This window comes from Acanthaster planci, linkage group LG18 (genome assembly GCF_054643075.1).
Source record: "Acanthaster planci isolate LZ-2023a linkage group LG18, COTS_SCS, whole genome shotgun sequence".
Classification (NCBI taxonomy): Eukaryota; Metazoa; Echinodermata; class Asteroidea; order Valvatida; family Acanthasteridae; genus Acanthaster; species Acanthaster planci.
In genome coordinates this window covers 10449245-10467681 of record NC_141794.1, presented here as the reverse complement: position 1 = coordinate 10467681, position 18437 = coordinate 10449245, and the positions used below count along the sequence as shown (strand labels likewise).

The 18437-nt window shown below is 43.9% G+C and overlaps 2 protein-coding genes across 7 annotated transcripts in view; one reads left to right on the top strand and one right to left on the bottom strand.

Annotated features, from left to right (window-relative positions):
* Positions 1 to 1144: 1144 nt before the first annotated feature.
* Positions 1145 to 13257, top strand: LOC110978728 (cytochrome P450 2J2-like). Of its 4 annotated transcripts, XM_087148640.1 has the most exons (7): positions 3016 to 3149; positions 3973 to 4231; positions 7601 to 7758; positions 8543 to 8886; positions 9315 to 9969; positions 11380 to 11572; positions 11957 to 13257. In XM_087148640.1, the coding sequence occupies exons 1-6, from the start codon at positions 3083 to 3085 to the stop codon at positions 11559 to 11561; spliced, it is 1665 nt and encodes a 554-aa protein (XP_087004766.1). In that variant the 5' UTR covers positions 3016 to 3082; the 3' UTR covers positions 11562 to 11572; positions 11957 to 13257. The 4 variants fall into 4 exon arrangements, with proteins under 4 accessions (XP_022089645.2, XP_087004767.1, XP_087004766.1 ...); XM_087148639.1 differs by having other exon boundaries at positions 11380 to 13257; XM_022233953.2 differs by lacking the exons at positions 3016 to 3149; positions 3973 to 4231 and adding an exon at positions 1145 to 1513 and having other exon boundaries at positions 11380 to 13257.
* The window catches only part of LOC110978754 (protein FAM135A-like), a 31372-nt gene continuing 25106 nt past the window's right edge, over positions 12172 to 18437 (bottom strand). For all 3 annotated transcript variants that reach the window (XM_022234002.2, XM_087148638.1, XM_022234003.2), the window contains one exon: positions 12172 to 18368. In XM_022234002.2, the coding sequence (XP_022089694.2) occupies positions 18163 to 18368 (206 nt within the window). In that variant the 3' untranslated portion in view covers positions 12172 to 18162. The remainder of the gene's footprint in view (positions 18369 to 18437) is intronic.

Here is an 18437-nt window from a genome sequence, read left to right as displayed (position 1 = left end):
CATTGCCATGTTTTGACAGTTTGAGGGTAATTCGCTAATGAAGGCGAGAGTTGGGGTCCGGTCACGCTTCCTATTTTGGCAATTTCCCCATTGTCCGTTACTTGTGACCGAGCCAGTGAAAGGCGCTGATGTGAGACACCCGATTCCCTTGCTGTGAGGTACTTTCTAGTCTGAAGATATCGATAGAAGTGTTGAAACATAAGTTAGGGGTCTATCCAGAGTAAACTGCACCACTCTTCGGCAAAGGAATAGCTGCCGAAGTGCAATCATTTATGGATGGCCAGTCATATTGGAATGTACATAGTGGGTCGAACATAATTTCTCGGGGGGGGGGGTTGAATAGGACGAGGCACATATACGTGTAAGTTTAGTAATGGCGATGGAACCGGGTAGAACTTTCAAGCACGTTTTAAGTTAAACATCGAGATGGTCATTGCTGTGCTACATGTGTTGATGGAACTGCTTTTCACAATATGCATGTGCGACCGATGTCAGACAAGTAAATTTCATACAATTGACGAAGGTGGGTTGATCTTTGAACCATCGTCGTTCTCCCATCGTCCAACCATCGTTGTTACTGTGTTAGCTATAACTGACTTTTTAATTAAGTACTAAGTGGAATTATTTCAGGGCCGCCATTGCCAACTTTCATCCCGAGAGTGTATCTGGTCCTGAGAAGGGATAGGCCAATGGGTCCTTTTTCTGAGCCGATAATTATCCAAACTTTTTCAGTCTGTCTAGCAGAATCGTCCGATATTAATACCGTGTCGCCTGTCGGTACTTCTGAGTCATCAAAAGAGATTTTTAAAAAGGCAATATGTCGGGGGTGGGGGTGTTGATAAGTCACTAGCTGTGATCGGAGCTCCCGTAGCTACTGGTTTTTCACAGTTTAACGACAGCCTAGAACTTGTATTTGCCAAAAAACTTGTCTCATCGATATTGTGCGGTGTTTTCAACATGTGCTTTCGTATTTTTTCCATGGCTTCTGGGGTCGGTGTGGGAGGAGGGGCGCTAGACCTGTGGTCGTTTGTAATCCCCAAGGGAATTCTGATTCTGAACGATAACTATTACGTAACTGTTAGATAAGTACATGATAGCGGCTCCAACACTGATTGCTTGTCCACGGTGCTCTCGAGACACGTCTGAAACAGGGCATTTTTTAACCCTAACTTATAGGGTGTGTGCAAAATCGTACTGAAATCAGAGAATTGAAGACTACCATGGTTAGTGCAGTTCTGCGAGACTACCTTCCATCGTTTTTCCTCCGGTGTGCTCCAACTGATGCTGGCCGAGGATCTACGGCCATGATTGACCCGTGGACAGTTATACTCCTCGGTCTGTGCGCGGTCCTGGGTGTGCTACGGTGGCACCTGGCTGGCCGAAATCCCGTCGCCGCTAGAAATCTCCCCCGCATGCCGTTTACATCATCTCTGGCCGATGCGTTCGAGGACATCCGCATCACTGCCCATCTGTTTCAACAGGGTTTGGGTCAGCCGCACCATATGCTCAACAGGTAAACTACAAACACGCTTGCACGAACGTAGATGTGATGTTCTCTCAGGCACCGAGCCTCGATTTGGCATTAATTTGTGTACAAAAAATGGACTCTTTGAGGTCGTGAAATTTGATTCCCGTTTCTTTGGCAACTTACTGATGATGAAGAAGCATAACTATGGCAATAAGCTGGCGAGCAACCTTGCAAAAATGTTTTGACAAGCCAATACAGAGTCTACAGTTTTAAATTTAAAAAAAGAGTAGGCCTAATTGCAAATGGGAGAGGTGAGTGGCGGGGTATTCTGCAATTGTGCCAAAACATGAAACTAAGTGTCTTCAGTGATAGCGATTTACAACACAGCAATAGTGCCCTCACTTGTCCAGACGAGCTTGGGCAATCCTATTGCACTTTTCACCGCCCAAAAAGAATCTTCACAGTTTTCGTGCCTTGATGAAGAATAGCAAGATGCACACAAAGTGAGTCTAAAATAATTTATTGCACGGACCCTTTAAAGTGGGCGTAATGTACGCGTGATTTACGAGGCAGGGTGGGTGGAGGCAGAGTGTACCGAAATAACCAGTCATCACGGTGATTTATAGTTGTACATGTACATTGCTTTGTTTTCTCCAGAAAAACAGGAAAGAGTTACACATACGGAAAACGCTCATTTTCCCTTAAAATGTTATAACAGCCTTCAGAAGGTGATGTCCTAAAAAGTGACATTTAGCTGACAAAATTCCAAAGCATTTACTTAGAAAACTCTTAGTTTTTTCAGACCAGTCTCGTAGGTTTGTGTCATCAAGTGTCCGCATATGGAACTCTTTCAAAAAATGTCCGTCAAGCAAGGAGAATGTAGTGATCTTTTGTGTCCTCAGAGCGTGGGGTACCGGATATATCATGTACGTTAACGGGGCGACAGAAATATGTTCAAACTAATGCAAAACTTATTAGGCCTAACCCAACCAACTTTTTCAGCAGTTGCATAAAAGAATCCCATCCCTTAAAAAAACAAAGATAAAATACCAAACTAACTAAAATCATGCATGTAGAATTCTCCACACTATAAATTCATGAGTCCGAAGCGTGACACATGTTTACGTACTGGCTTCGAGGCATTCCAAAATCCATAAGTTCATGGCTTCCCATTCAGACTGTGACGCAATAATTATAATAGAAAGATAGCCTTTAGACCAGTTAAAGGTGAAACGAAATAAACACCGTGCGCGGGTGAGCGTGAACGTACTTTTGAACAATCAACGTCGATACACTGCAGACTCGTGAAGAAAGGAATAGTCGATTACGATCGAACAGGGGCTCCGTTGCGCCTCTAACAAGAAGAAAGCGGGGCTTCTTTCTAAGTTTGTGTCTGCCGTGCCTTTCTGCTGCGGGTCTCGCTGGTCAACGGAGCTGGCTCCCCCGGTATGAATTCACCGGGCGGCAGGCTTTGGGGACCGATAGACCCGAGGACGGGCCTGCTGGCGCTGGCGGTTTTCCTCGTCGTGCTGTGGTTCCGCCGCTGGCGACCGTGCAAGAATCTGCCCCCTTCCCTGCCGGGCTCGTGGCGGTGGTCTCTTGCCGACGCCGTTGATGACATGCGCATTACACATGACATCATCAAAAAGGGATTGGTCCAGCCCCATCAGGTTTTTACAAGGTAAATGGTCAGTAGGAATTTCAGAAATTTTAATAACCCGAAGCAAAACTCTCCATGGAGGATCAATCCATGATCATTGATTCATTTTGATTTATCCAACTGTACAATTGTGTTGACTTAAGTCCAGGCCAATAGGGGAATAACTGATAGGCCCTATTCCTCTCGTATTTCTTCTTTGGGTCAAAACAAGTCATAAAATCATCCGCAACTTTACGGTAACTAGAAACAAAATATCTTGATGGGGAAAATGTTGGTCATGTCCAACCCACGCCACCTTCATCGGGGGGATTTACGCCAGTGATGTTTTATACATGCACTATTAAATCATTCTTCGCCATAAGCATTTACATCTTGAAAACAAATTCAGACTGATAATTACGTGGTGGTATTTTTTCAAAATTCACCAACAACATCATGCATGTTGTAAGCAGTCAATGACCAGAAGCTTTTTCGAAAGCACCAAATATTGAGTTAATGTTTTCCCAATATTGTTGTAATTGTAGTTCCAACACAATTTAGTATGATGTTGTAACTTTTGCACCAACGTGTATGCACCTTTCTTACACCGAGGTATGTCAAACGGCTCGAAATTAGTCTAACTCGTAATAAACGTGAGGTAACGAAAGGCGCGCTATGGGCACTAATAGAGAAAGTTCATATCAAATGTTTTCCCGTAACTATCACGTGAGTGTAGGCCTACAAGCGTACCAAAGCCAGCGCTCTTGATCAATACTGTTAAATAACAGACTTGGTAATGTATAGATTTACAAGGAAGCAAGGAATAAAAGTGCACCAAAGTTTTGCATCTTCCTTAAAACAACAGTTCCTGTTCATGAAGAAATATCAGCTGCGGGAATGTCCTCAATGTGTGGTGTTCCGTGGGGAGCCGTCGATACCCAGGCGGTTCTGCTGATCGTCCTCGTGTTTCTCGGAGTACTGTGGTTCCGTTTTCGCAGGCAGATAGCCGGCAACTACCCGCCCGAGACTGCCTTGGGGTCCCTCGCGAACGTGGCCGAGTGCCTTCGCATTTTCCGCGACTTGTCTGTCGAAGGGTCAATACAACCGCATCGGATTTTTACAAGGTAAAAAAGGTTGTCTGGTCACAACAAAGACGCCTATTCAACACACTTTTATTGTCTTGTGTGGGACAAAACGCTGAAATGAGTCCGCTCGTCACCCAGTGCCCGAACCCCTGGAAGGGCTGATGGCTTTTCACTGTGATTGGCTACACCGTGCACGGCCGCGAGGTTGTCACTTCCTGTTAGCGAAGCGTTACTTTGAGTTTTTAGATTGGCCAGTGGCAATGCTTTGGAACGGGCAAAGTGTCGGCTATTATGGTAAAAACATGGCCACGGGTACAATCACGGTGTGTTATCTTCTCACTAAGTATCACTGATCATGTGTCTTTGGGCAATTTATTTCACAGCATTGGTTGTCTTCACCAATTTTGGATGAACGAATAAAAGTATAATAAGAAAAAGGAAAATAAAATGATAAAAGCCACATTGAGCGCGTCGCGCGCCTGGCAGAAATTTACCCACAATGCTCTGCGCGTCGCCATTCGCCGTGACCCCGTGTGACGTATTTCCTTCACTGTGCAAGGCCATCAGAGCCCTTCCCAGCGCCCTGTTCGGGTGCTGGGCGAAGAGCGGAGGATGTTTCTTTTCTTAAGTGGGGATGGTTAAATAAAAATAGGCCTACAAGCACAAACTAGCAGTTCACAAAGTGTGGGACTGCGCACATACAGGCCATGCTTGCAAGACTTGGAGTATATTAGCGACATTTATAGGGGATTTGAAAATGGGAATTACTTCAGAAAATGTAAGAGCGCATTTCCGAACGAAATGCGACTGTGTTGCGCATGGCTTGCGCATGAGTCTTGGTGTCCTGACTTGACGGGAGTCAATATTCTATACCACACTGCAACATGCTACTGCGGGCAGAGGGTGTAAAATAGAAAATCAAACGTGCTATGTTACATCCTTTTGAATGCTTGATTATAAAGGACCAGTGCAATGAATTTTCTTAGCACTTTTTGTGCATATTTAAAAAATTCTTCAATGTCAGAATAAATGGTTGAAATCTTTTTGTAAAGTGCATTTTCTTCAACATTCCCAATCGAACAAGAGAGGGCGCTGCTAATGTATGTAAATCCAGGAAGACACTCTTTTGTTTGGGTGGTTTCATATTCAAATTAAAAAACACAAGATTTACTCTTGAAAACATTTCTGGGGCTGGGAAGGTTGCTCACTGGTTTATTGCCACACACACAACAATAAATTGCCAAAGGAAATACAAATCTTCGGCTGTGAAGTAGGCCACCCAAAACCTAGCAATTTTTGTTTACAACTGCATGCGACACTGAGGTTCCGTGCCTCAGATAACATCACATTTTGGCTAATGGATATGCACATTCATGGAACCCCCCCCCAAGGCCCCAAGATACAGATACAAATATAAATATAAAATCGAAAATAAGGTTAAAGTGAAACACAAAGATTGAATTTCAGGAATTTAGTGAGCTGTTTCTTACACATGGTCCCTTTAAAAAATATTCAACGTGAACCATTTTCGGCAGTTGTGTAAGGGTTGATTTCGAGTTTAAGTTCGCCACGTTAAAGTACAACATGACAGTGTTTGACAAGACTGAACTTTATACTTCGTTAGTCAATGTGAAGGCCGATTGCTAGCAGGGTGTAGAGTTCAGCGTCTACCCACATGAACAATTATTTTTCAAAGTTCATACTTAAAGGTACCTGATGCTGAAAAACACAGAACGGCAAAAACATGCTTTGGGGTTGCTGGTGCACGTGCAACCGCTGCAAGTCCCCGGCATTTTAATACAAAATTGGTTTGGACCATGAACATTCCATGTTATTTCAACGGAACTCGCACGCGCAGCGGCCCCTCACAACATCCTCTATACACTAGCATGCAAATTTTATGTGACGTCTTTTCCGTCTGAAAAATGTGCCAACAACTGTTCACTGGTGGTCAGTTGACCACATCAGCTGACTGCATGTTTTCGGATAAGCCACCAAGTTTCCAAAACGAAGGCTCTTCTCACACGGACGTTGATTGGTCAAATCCCAGAGGTCAAGGCCCTTGCATAATTATTCAGCAGACATGCTCAGGCGTCATAATATACAACCATGATACAACCAACTATCCCACAGACCATTTTGTGCCACCAAAACCAGTGAATAGATTAAATTCTTTCAAGATGTGCCTCGGTGGACTTTGAGGGATCGGAAGAAGGGGTGGGGTGAGGGTTAACGAAATTTAATGAAATTCCTGTCATGCATGTGGTTGGTTTGATCTATCTTCGGGCGAGAATGCTATTACACCCAATCCTCGAGTGCGAGTTTAGACGCGTGCCATAATTATATGTCATGACAAATTCTCACCTGTTAAAGTGATAACGTTAGGTCTGAACGTCTGAGAACAGAAGGGGTGCCTGAATAACTTCCCACCCATACGGTCGTCGATTAAAGTGCTATTTCATCATTTGTCCCAACGCACTGAATGTTCCAGCGCACCGTAAAAATAGAACATCCTAATTCACCTGTCTCCTGATTTTTTTCCCACTGCATTCTGAAACAAGCCCTCTTACCAGACGACGCATCCGAGTGGCCAACTGCAGGTACATCAGTGGCAAAGGCTTATTCGGCTTTTGGTGCTTGCAAAAACGTTCGAATATGCAGACATGTCAAACGGTTTAAGATTGTCAATTTGTTTAGTTCTATTTTCCTTTTTCGTGCTTGTCTTTTGATGGCAGACCTCTATGATTTTGAGGGAAACATTTCAGATGTACAAAATAAACAAGAACAAAATCGGCCGGGCCGGAAAGTGGAAAGGTTTTCGCCCATCTTCTCTATACTGGATACGCATGAACTGAGAAGGCTCTCTGTGAAATTGGCGTAGTCTTAACTCCTTAGGTCCGACGCCAAGAAAGTTCACTCTGTGGGGAGAACAGGTGTTTGGGAAATACATGTAAGTCACGTGCAACTCTATCTGCAGATGTGATTAATGTTGCCAGAGAATGTCTCGAGTTCTCAGCCGAGGAAAACCATTTTCCACGGTAACTTTTGTTCCGATTTGAAAGTGAAAATCTCAGGTCTGTGTTCTCCCTGGGCCTGTTGCTGACATCACCATGTAGATGCCGACCGTGAGGGGCGTAAACTGGGGTGACTAAAATTTGGGGGAGGATGAACACGGGGTTTACCCATATTGTTCCAAATAGGGGGGGCTGACAGCAAATGAACAATGGATTTTATACAGACGAATCCGATGACCGTTTACCACGGTCATGGCAGCTGCAATGGCCCTCACCAATGCTGGACCCCCCCGGTGAAACTCCAGGTGAATTTCAAAGCTCAAGAACCCGTCAGCTATGTAAGTCTAAATCAGCCCAGTTTATTTTCCTGGTATGGTTTTTTCTTCGGCACTAGGTTTTCTAAGAAGTACGGACCCGTGTTCAGCGTGACCCTCCCGTATGTCCGCATCGTCATCCTGAGCAGCTACGACGCCATTCGCGAGGCTTTCCAGAATCAGTTCCTAAACGACAGGCCCGTCATCCAGGTCCTGAAGCATGGGGTCAAAGGTCACGGTATGTCCCCTCCCTGCTGTCTTCTCCATTCCCCCCCAACTTTGTTGAAGTTCCCTTGCGCTTATGCCAAGAAAAAAAATTGGCTAGCCTACTCTGCCTGCTTGACGCTAAAGAAGACTGACGTCCAACGTTGAAACTGTGCCGGAGGAAAAGAACTTTTAAAATGTTTATAGTAAACCCAACCTCAGCCCCCCATGTGATTAATTTAGAAGCACTAGAAGGAGAGAGTACCACTTCAAAAACACCGAACTTGGATATAAAAATTGACGAAATCAGCAGTTTGACTGCTGCCTCTTTTTTCCTTTCAATGGTACTCTCTCAAAGTTCCATATTTCACTTCTACCATAAAAATTGACCTCGTAGGAGCCCTACAGAGTTGACGTTTCCAAGGTCCAGATGTCAATTAATGTTCGAGGAAATCACAAAATATTCGAACCACTCTAACACATTTGAGTCATCCCCACTTTAACTATTATGCTTTGTGTACTAAATTTGTGTTCATATCAATCAGAAGCTCAGTCCGCCGAAAATCTTTCCGATTTTACCGGTTCGACGTTCACCGATTCACCGGTACGGTTTTTGTCCATCACTGCCGTTGAAAATAATGAAGAACGTAATTAGCAGCAAATCGTTTGATACACATAACCTCAGAACACTTCGCCCAGGTTCTCCAGCGTGTGCGTTTTCAAATATTTCCCTGATAGTTTCTATGAATATCAAACAAGCGAAGAATTCTTAAAAAAAAAAAAACCGCATTTGCACGCATAACGGTACTGCTTTCCAGGAGTTGCTTTCTCCTCCGGAGAAACCTGGAAAGTCCAGCGGAAGATGGTGCTGAACTTCCTTCGGGCCTTTGGCGTGAATCGCACCAGCTTCGAGGAGAAGATCGCCCTGGAAGCTAGCCACCTCAACGCCGAGCTCCAGCAGCTGGGCGGCCGGCCCTTCGACCCCTCTCACCTCTTCGCCAACGCCGTCTCCAACATCATCTGCTCGGTGGTCTTCGGCCAGCGGTACGAGTACTCGGACCCGCGGTTCAAGAAGCTCCTGCGGGCCGTGTACCGCAACGTGGCCATCATCGGCGGCAGTACCGGCCCCCTCCAGATGCTACCCTTTGCTTACCTCTTAAAGGTAATTTCCCATGAACAAACAAGACAACAACACGATCCCAGACAAATTTTCAACATCAAACAGTTCAAAACTGCACTGCAATCTCAGAGCATATGGCCTAACCGATCTGCAAGGTACCTCTCCCTGTTTCCCCCCAAATCTCTCTGTTTCAATGATTATTAGCTCATTATACTCATTAAAAATGCAAATTCGACTTGTGATCACGTGGTATTCCTTCCATCTCAGACATGTCTGAGGTAATTAATTTTGTACGTGTGAGATGACACATCTCAATGACTATGGTTTACAAGTAACAGAGCTAAGAATACCAGATAAACGTGGAAGAATTCCCACCTAAAGATCAATTTTTGGGGGCCTTCTCGTAATGGTTTCAACCAATATTGCTTTCGTTTTGTTGTCATTCTTTCCTTGATGCTATTTCCATACAGCCATTCCTGTCTGTTTTGAAAGAGACGGAAGATAATGGAAAGTTGATCAACAGCTTTGCAAGGGACGTCCTTGAGGACCACCAGAAGGATTTTGACCCGAAGAATCCCAGAGACTTCACCGACGTCTTCCTCCGGAAAATGGCCGCTGAAGGCGCCGGAGACGACAACGGCACTGACAACAACAACGAAGACGACGAGTCCATCCTGAGCGTCCACAACATGTGCGCCACCGCCTCGGACCTCTTCATGGCCGGCACCGAGACCACCTCCACCTCCCTGCGCTGGGGCCTACTGTACATGCTGGCATACCCGGACGTTCTGGCCAAGGTTCAGCGGGAGCTGGACTCAGTGGTGGGCCGCGACCGGCTGCCCACCATGTCAGACAAGCCCAGGCTGCCGTACACGGAGGCCACCCTGATGGAGCTCCAACGTATCGCCAACATCCTGCCCCTGGGGATACCCCACCAGGCCTCGCAGGACACCACCCTCCAGGGCTACGACATCCCCAAGGGCAGCGTCATTATGCCCAACATGTGGGGCCTGTCCACCGACTCAGAGCTCTGGGACGAACCCGAGGCCTTCCGGCCCGAGAGATTCCTGGATGACACGGAGCAGAACGTGATCAAGCACGAGGCACACATACCATTTAGCATTGGTAAGATTAACCTATCATATCGTGAACTTATCTCAAACATTGTACACAATTAAAGAACTTCACTTTGATATCAGCCAAGGTTATCGGAAGTTAACAATCCAGACACGCAAATTCCTTGTTCATTTTAGCCAGTGTCAACTGTTTACGGGAGCAATAACTACCCTTCTCTTCAACATGTTCCTTTCGATATCTGTCCTAAGCTTGCCTACCTCCTCTCAACACTTCACCTAATTCCTTTCTCCGTCAGCATCAACCTCAACCCAGTCCTGTTTCAAGAAACCCAGCCTATACAAACAATTGTGATACGCTGCACCAGCAGTTCGACCTTCCTTTTGAAAATCCCCGATCACCTTGAGACAATTACTAAATATTTACTACATGGATATTACACGTGTAACGCGTTGTGAGCAACTGTAAGCTCTATGGAATGCCAAGCTAGTCCCCTGATAAGCAAATGCAAAAACAACGCTGAGTCTGTGCCCAGCCAATTCTATAATCAGACGGGTGTTTTAATTCCGGTTTCCTTCGCATAAAAGGACATTGAGAAAACTTCTCTCCTCCTGGATGGGCCTCCAGTCCATAACAGGTTGTTCCCCCAGCTAATGTGGGTACCCACTTATATTCCTGGGTGGAGAGAGGCACGCAGGGGTGAAGCACGGACGTGTATAATAAAGTCTGGACTCGCAATGCCCTCAATCAGCTTATAGAGTCATTGAATCCACTCGCGGCCATTTTACCGAGCCGAATACAAAGCTTCCCTGGCAATGCCCGCCTTTGTTCTTCCTGACGTCTATAGAAGGGAGCCAACCCACGCTTTTGTATTCGGCTCGGTAAAATGGCCGCTGGTTTGCTTCTTTTTCATACAAAGGCGTTGCAAGTCCAGGTTTTTTTTATATACGTCCGTGGGGTGAAGTGACTCGCCCAAGACAACCATCTGTGCCGAACAGCAGGACTCATCTCTGGCCCCCATTTTCGCCATAGGTCACACTGTTCCGTTCGTAACTGTATGCCTCACAAATAACTAGCCTACGTTGGGAATCTCTACTGGTAGAGGATACTGCTTCCAAAAAGAGGAAATGTCAAACTTCTGTCAGCAACACAAGCTGGTGTGTCAAACTTGGAATTCAGACTGAACTTGAAAAAAGCTAGAAAGAATTTTACATTCAAACAAGTATGCTACATTTTCACAGCAACCTATTACAACACACTGTTCAACAAAGATAGATACTAGATCCGAGCCATACTTTCTTTGACACTGTCAAAGACGAACTTATCAACGTGGAATATCAGAAAGTTGGCCTGTTTCAAAACTTTGGCTCTCCGAAGACGGAGTGACCGTAAAATCCATGTCACCCTTCCTCTTTGCAACACAGTACTAAGGATGGCAAAACTCTCCGACTTTGTCCCCAGGGCGTCGCATGTGCATCGGTGAGCAACTCGCAAAGATGGAGCTGTTCATCTTCCTGACGCACCTCTTCCATCAGTTCACGATCGAGAAGCCGGAGGACTCCCCACCCGTCTCCTTCAAGGGGATCATGGGCGTCACACTGTCTCCCCTCCCGTACAAAGTCTGTGTGGTGCCTCGCAGCTAGTAACTGTACACGTAGGTCCCCATCCAGTGTGTCACGCCGTTTGACTATGTCCTGTCTTTTAGAAAACAGATCCCTGTATTGACGACGCCACACTCTATAAGATTTGAAGCTTTGTCTGGTTGAGGCTACTGACAGATGGTTTGCGGGTACACCACGTGGAATCAATTCGTTCGATGTGAGCGTGGTGGTTCTGAGAAGAACCGGTATGTAGGTGATTGTGAACTCGACGTCTCTCCTGAGGATGACCAGAGCATTGTGGTCGAAACGTCCAGGTCACAGTCAACGGTCCGTCTCAGAACCACTCCTCTTGTGGAAGATATCAATTCCACATACCTACAAACCATCTCTCAGTGTGCCACAGTTTATTTTATGTATTTTCACGTGTGCTTTCCTAGCGTGCTCAGTGTATCACGGGCGCCCACTGGCTCTGCACGAAAGTGCCATGCGCACAATGTGTGATGCCATCAGCACATAAGCCTACTGGACAACCGTATTGCCGCAACAGTGAAAGCAGGTTCGAGGTTGGACTTCAGTACAGTTAAACCAAACTTGCTCTATGATTGGAGCAAACGGGGAAAAGTTGACCACAGCACAAAGGCACACCCTGATATTCAGTGAGTTTCAACATTTATTTTTCTTCAATTCGTAAACCTTTATATTCTGTACATAAATCTTCACGTCCAATATCACTCTTGGTTCACAGTAAACTTCAACTCTAAATCTTCCATTTACAAGAAATGACAAGTGTACTGTATAAGTCTACAAATGACAAATACTCAATTATACTATTAAACTAAGACTACAAACTCAAGTTTGTAGAAAGATCATTTGTGCATTTCTTCAGGGCACGTGTTTTTCTTGAGTGCACATATCTGTTGACAAAAACTGTACACCCACTACAGACAAATCATTAATGGCTGCATCCGAATCTCTTGTCTAGAGCTAGGTCTAGGTCTTCGCTCCAATGGAAATGCGTGGAGACGCGCAGACAATAGACCTAGCCGTAGCTCTGGAAGCCCGTTTCGGACACGGCCTTAGTATGAAATTACTGCACTTCCAGTAAGCCCTCAGTAATGGCGGGGGCAGTGAGCAAGCTACCGGGTGAAATTTAGTGTACCGGGTCCGAATCCTTTTTCTGAACAAAACCTCTGGGACAATATTACACCTATTGCTAGGAGTTAGAGTACCTTTTAAAAAGTTGTCCTCGCAAAGGTCCACAATCAAAACAATGTGATTCAGTAGCTGTAACAAAGCATTGGTGACCAGATCCCACACCATAAGCTTTAAGAAACTTTTTTCTGATTAGATTTTTTTTATGCACATGTAAAGCTGGGAGCCTTCTCCTGGGTTTCCCTTTTGCTGGTGTCAATCAATGTGATATTCTGATGAATATGGATGTTATGAGCAAAAATGTTAATATTACTGAGTTTTTTATCAGACCTAGGAACAAAAAGAATCGTGTGGACTTCCATTTTTTTCACGCAAGTGTTTTCCCCACTCTGAAAAACTGTTTCAGAAGCATTTGGGGGTCAGAGTTACTTTGTGGCAAAAATGAAGAGGAACAGTCCTGGAAATCATCATCATAAATCCAGCTTGAATGAGTGTTCATGGTAGAAGAAAACTGGAGTACTGTTTTAGAGTTTTCTCGATGATCCAGAGCAAAATAAAAGACAACATGAGATACGTAAAACAAGAATGCGTGATTGCCGTTCTCCAAGACATGTTCAAACGCCCAAACGACAATTAAGCGAATTGGCCTCGTGTTGTTAGGTTGGGTGAAAGTGGTTCATTTCCTGAACTTTTCTGTTTTCGTCGGTGCTTGACAGGACTATCAGCATTTCTGGCTTGGTAAACAATTTTGAGATTTCCATCTAGAAAAGCAATGGTTTCAAAACTTAAAACAAGGCCTTTTCCATTACCTATCCATGTAATCCATGTACTTTTTAATTTCTCCTTAAAAGAAGCACAATTAAATATAGAAACATGTTTTTTTAAACAACCTAATTAAGTGCATGCATTCGGCCTTATACATTTAAATGCTACTCTCTGAACTCAAAACTCAAATCTGACCCAGTTATTGATGACGCTTTGGTACTTGTATAAAACCACTTCAGTCGGGGTCCGCAATTTTTGTTAGAACACTGCTTAGATAGGCCTACTCTTTCGATGCTGCCGTTTGCAAAAGTTAGAATTCCTTTTTACTGGGGAATTTCTTGAGATGGAAAATGCATACAATGAATATAGGATAATGCAGCTTGCATGTGAGTGGTGCCCTCAACAAACCATATTTTGTGAATTTACACGTACATTGTAAATCAGACTGACACAGTCTATCAGTTTCAGCTGTTAGAAATCTAGTTATTAATAAATAGTTTATGAGTAGTCCCAGAAATTAGTAGGGGTCCATGTTTTTTTCCTGTCGCCGTCACATCTGACGAAGGATTTTGTAAGTTCAGAACACGTTCTCAAATTTTCAGAGTGTTGAATTAATGCAAATTTCCTGCCAAACAACTAGTAATAGCAATTATGGTGATATTTCGATGTCAAATAACAAAGGTCAGATGTAACAGGGACACAAAAATGTCACACTTCTGGACCCCTTATTTCTGGAATTACCCTTAGAAAAAATCTACTTAATTTTTTCAATTTCATAGAAGCTGTAAATTGCTCGTCTTGGATCATACATGTGCATGTATATGTCACTGTATACTGTACACATACTCTGACTTATGTATCAAGCCAAATGAAACAAATGGTGAACGGTTGTAACAAATGCTTCCTATAGACCGTTTTCGTGTGATGTCACAATCGTGCTGGACTGTGACGTGTTGGTAATGGTAATGAAAGGATAGTGTTGTGATGGTAATCTACTCATTCAAGATGAACTAGTCAAGCATGCAGTGTTAGCACGAACGCTTGCACGTGGCTGAAGCTGCCCGTAGGAATACATGCGATGACCGTGTCCATGGCGGTCCACACGTGGTGTTATTTAGTGCATTCCAGTCACGTTGGTGAAAAAGGTCTATTTTATCAGCAATCTAAAAGTTCCTTAGATTGATTAGCCTATTCATAAGGTCATCAGACCCATTTCAGTAAATCTCCTTCAGCACAAACTCGGCCTCTACCATGATGGGTATTCATCTGTACATCGTGGTAGAGAGAGGTAAGTTTGGGTATGATGCCTTGCCCGAGGATAGCATGTAAACTGCAGCTGGATTCTGAACCTCCCCACCCTGCAATGGGAGTCACATCTGAAATGGGCTTGATTCACATGATGGCCATTTTGCATCATGCTCCCCAACTCCAATCCATTTATTTAACACCATGAAATGAGGAGCCCGACTGTTTACTACCTGATTGCCTCAGTTACAGGTATAGAATGCCGAAGTGTGACATCATTTTGAACCAGGAAGTGTAGTGCAAACAAATGGAGTATGCACGCTTATAAATTCATGTGCCTGTTCTCTTTCAGTAATGCCTTTGCCACATGCAATTGTTAGCGTGAGGTATTTACTTCAATATACACTATAGCTTTACTGTAAATTTTTATATTTGTAAATTTAAGGTGACATAAATTTTTAACCATAATGTGGAACTACCCACCAGAGGCCAAGGACAAATATCTATAATTTGCCCTTATTGTATCTTCAATCTTATATATTTAGCTTTTAGACAATTTATATGGGGGTGGCCTCACTTTCAATTCAAGATGGCTGACTTGAGCAAAAGGCTTCTTGAGGTATTTGCAAATCTATCTGTCAATCATAAATCCCAAGTCAGTTCACTAAGACCATGAGATGAAGAACGATCAACGAAAAATGTGCGACTTGAACTGAGACTACATGACTAGTCACTGACCTTCGGTAACTTGTTTTCAACTCTCCCCTTGAAAATAGCCTAAAATCAAAGGCCTTAATAGCAAAACAACTGCAGGTAGTGTACAATGGACATACAGGTCGGGTGCTCAGCTGACGAAGATTCAATTCCACATGCATGAACACGTATACCAGTGTAATGTACATGAACAATGCTCCCTTTAGGGCTACAGCAAGTAAGCAAAGTATTCATGTCACTGCAGTCTGCCACATGACTGAATGTACATGTACATGTATGTGTACATGGAGTAATATTGACATTGTGCATGGATACAATAGGGTTTCTTTATCAGTGTAAACGAATGGATGTGTGTTTATCTGTTGTGACAATGGGGGAATCTGATTAATTTCAGTCAGTACCCAGGAGTGTGTTTTGTGTTATTTCCTGTTAATTGATAAAACCAACCTGCAGCCTCCATTTCCACAGGCAACAGAGATTTATCTGAAGAAGCCTGAGTATGAACTAGTACTGTCTTGAAAAGTATAATGTGACCCGACCAAACACGTGAGTGTTGAGTTGCAAGAGTCACTTTGAGTTCAAGCTCTTTCAACCAATCTTGCACAATGTGTAACACTAGGAACCTTCAAAGTTTCTAGCTTATGTACATTCCACTTTGAGCAGGATGCTTCTTACATCCAACAAAGAGCTCAAACTGCTCTTTGCAATGCAAAGTATAAACAATATTACAGGAATAATGGCCTGTAGAATTGTTTTATGGGATCTGGTCACATATATTTGGTGCAGGTCCATTCAAAGTGTGCTCTGAAATGTGCAGGACTGAGTGCTGGGTTAAACCAATGGGTAACTAGCAGTGCACAAGAATGTGATCTGTAGGTTTCATCGTTAAGACTTAATAGCTCCTCTATCTGTGGGCAGGATGGGGATAACACGGAAACCAAACTTGCAGGAGAGTAGATATCCAATTTTGATTTCAATGACAAACGTCTGTGAAAAATTGGAAGTCGCCGTAAAAAAAGTTATCCACCCATTCAGCCAGTTTACACAATAAGCCGAGTTGCCTATCTGACTGGAAACATGCTGCACCTGATCAATGCATCTACTCGGTGAAGCGTCCAGGTTCTACGCTCGTTTCTAATTAATTTCAGCACTTTCAATAAAAACGAGAGCATTTGTACACGTTTATCAGTATGGGATTCTCAAAACACAGGGTTTTAAAAGCACCAAAGAAGAGTTCTAAAAACAATTGTGGCACCTATTGAATACTTCATACAAAATTAATTTCACACAGCTACGGTAACATCACTTTTTCAATTATATCCGCACATCACTTTCTCACATACAGTTCACAGGTTGATAAAACCGACAATTTAATCCATAATTGAAACTACACACATATGCAGAAAAATAAATAATGTAAGTGATGAAAATATTGTTCAAACTTACATTTAAGTAGGCTCCTTGAATTTGATGGGAAAAAAGTATCCGCGAGGGCACAACAGTAGCACAAAGAAATCAGTTACAACATGGATGAAAACTCTCCAAAACAAGTCATACAGGTACATGCACATAATGTGCCAGGGCTGCATGTTAACAAGTATCTCTTGCATCAACTGGCCGTTCAATTGTCAGCTGGGGAACTGGTTATTCAAATAGCTTTTTCATTCATGCATGGTCACAATGTTTCAATTAAATCGCGCCATAACCCTGTTGGACGCAGCACAGTGCATCAGGTGAAAAAAGTCTGATGCACTTTGATGCACTTGGCAATCAGCGGCAGCCGAACAAACTGGCCATGTTGAGACAATGGGAGCTGGTCTCATTGAACAATGTCACTGTTGGATCTTGTTGGTGACTGGCACTCCAAGACTCCCAGGCTGTTTTGCCTTGAGGAGAGTTGACCTGTTGGATCTTGTTACACTGAGCAGGCAAGCCACTTTGTCAAATGATGCAGGCTGATGTGTCTGGCACCATTTCTAGCCAATGTAGGCTGGAGGGTTAGCGTTGAGTTGGTTTCTTATCTTGAATCCAAATACGAGTAGGATAGCAACTCTCTAAACAGACTTGCTAGCAAAGATCATTTAGAATGTCGGGAAACTGAGAAATAAAACGTTAAGATGTGGATGGCCAAGGAAAGGTAAAGGTGGTTTTTTGGGGGGAAGGGGTGCTGACAGCTCCCTAAGCAGCACTGCTGAGAAAATGAACTGCAAGTTCCAGTACAAACTATTATAAAAATTCATTAATTAGTGGGAAGGGTACAGCATTTTCTATTTGTCTTGTCTTGGGCCTCAGTACAAAAACACCCAATCCACCTGGATTACTTTGTGGTTAGATGGTTGGGTGTCTGCACTACAAAGCAGGCAGTTACTGGTTCGAATCCAACCTAATTAAACTTGTGAAACCATTGAGCATAAGGTGCTAAAACCCAGTATACTTTAACAAGTCTCCAAGCACTTCACAGTTACGATCCCAGCTCACTGTGCTGTGAGTTCAGCTTTTTGCAGGAACTTGAGATCGGCACAATTTGTTCCCTGCCCTCACGGTACCAATATTGATACTTGTGGATGGAGAGATGAAATTGTAGTACCACCGCACCTTTGGGGTTCGAACCCGCACACCACTACATCTGAGTCAAACATCACATCTGAGTCAAACATCACACCTGCTCAACCATTTTCTGAGTGTTTTGCTTTCCATACCTCACAAGGAATTAGCGATCATTCAACATACCACCGTCCCCAGACCTGAGGCTCCACCTGACGGCAGACTACTTAAAGTAGTTCAGCGCCGACACCATCATGAATTTCTCGATGAAGAGCTCTGAGTCGAGGAAGGCAATGTGGGCTGCTCTGCCAATGAGGGTGTTGGCAGAGGTGCTGAGGGTGTGGTTGACGTCGTAACGGACGAGGGTGCAGTTGGCATTCTGAATGACTGGCTGCAAGAGGCTGTTGATCATTTCGTTGTAGACAGTTCCTGCAAAGACATAAACAGGAGATTCTCAAAATGTTTACGGCAAAAGAAATGCTCATCAAGGTTTGATAC

What these genes read in the sequence shown, in the direction of transcription:
- LOC110978728 (XM_087148640.1), top strand. Translation starts at nt 3,083, where the DNA reads ATGACATGCGCATTACACATGACATCATCAAAAAGGGATTGGTCCAGC. An exon ending in CCCCATCAGGTTTTTACAAG is followed by an intron (nt 3,150 to 3,972) that starts GTAAATGGTCAG and finishes TTAAAACAACAG; the next exon opens with TTCCTGTTCATGAAGAAATA. An exon ending in CCGCATCGGATTTTTACAAG is followed by an intron (nt 4,232 to 7,600) that starts GTAAAAAAGGTT and finishes CTTCGGCACTAG; the next exon opens with GTTTTCTAAGAAGTACGGAC.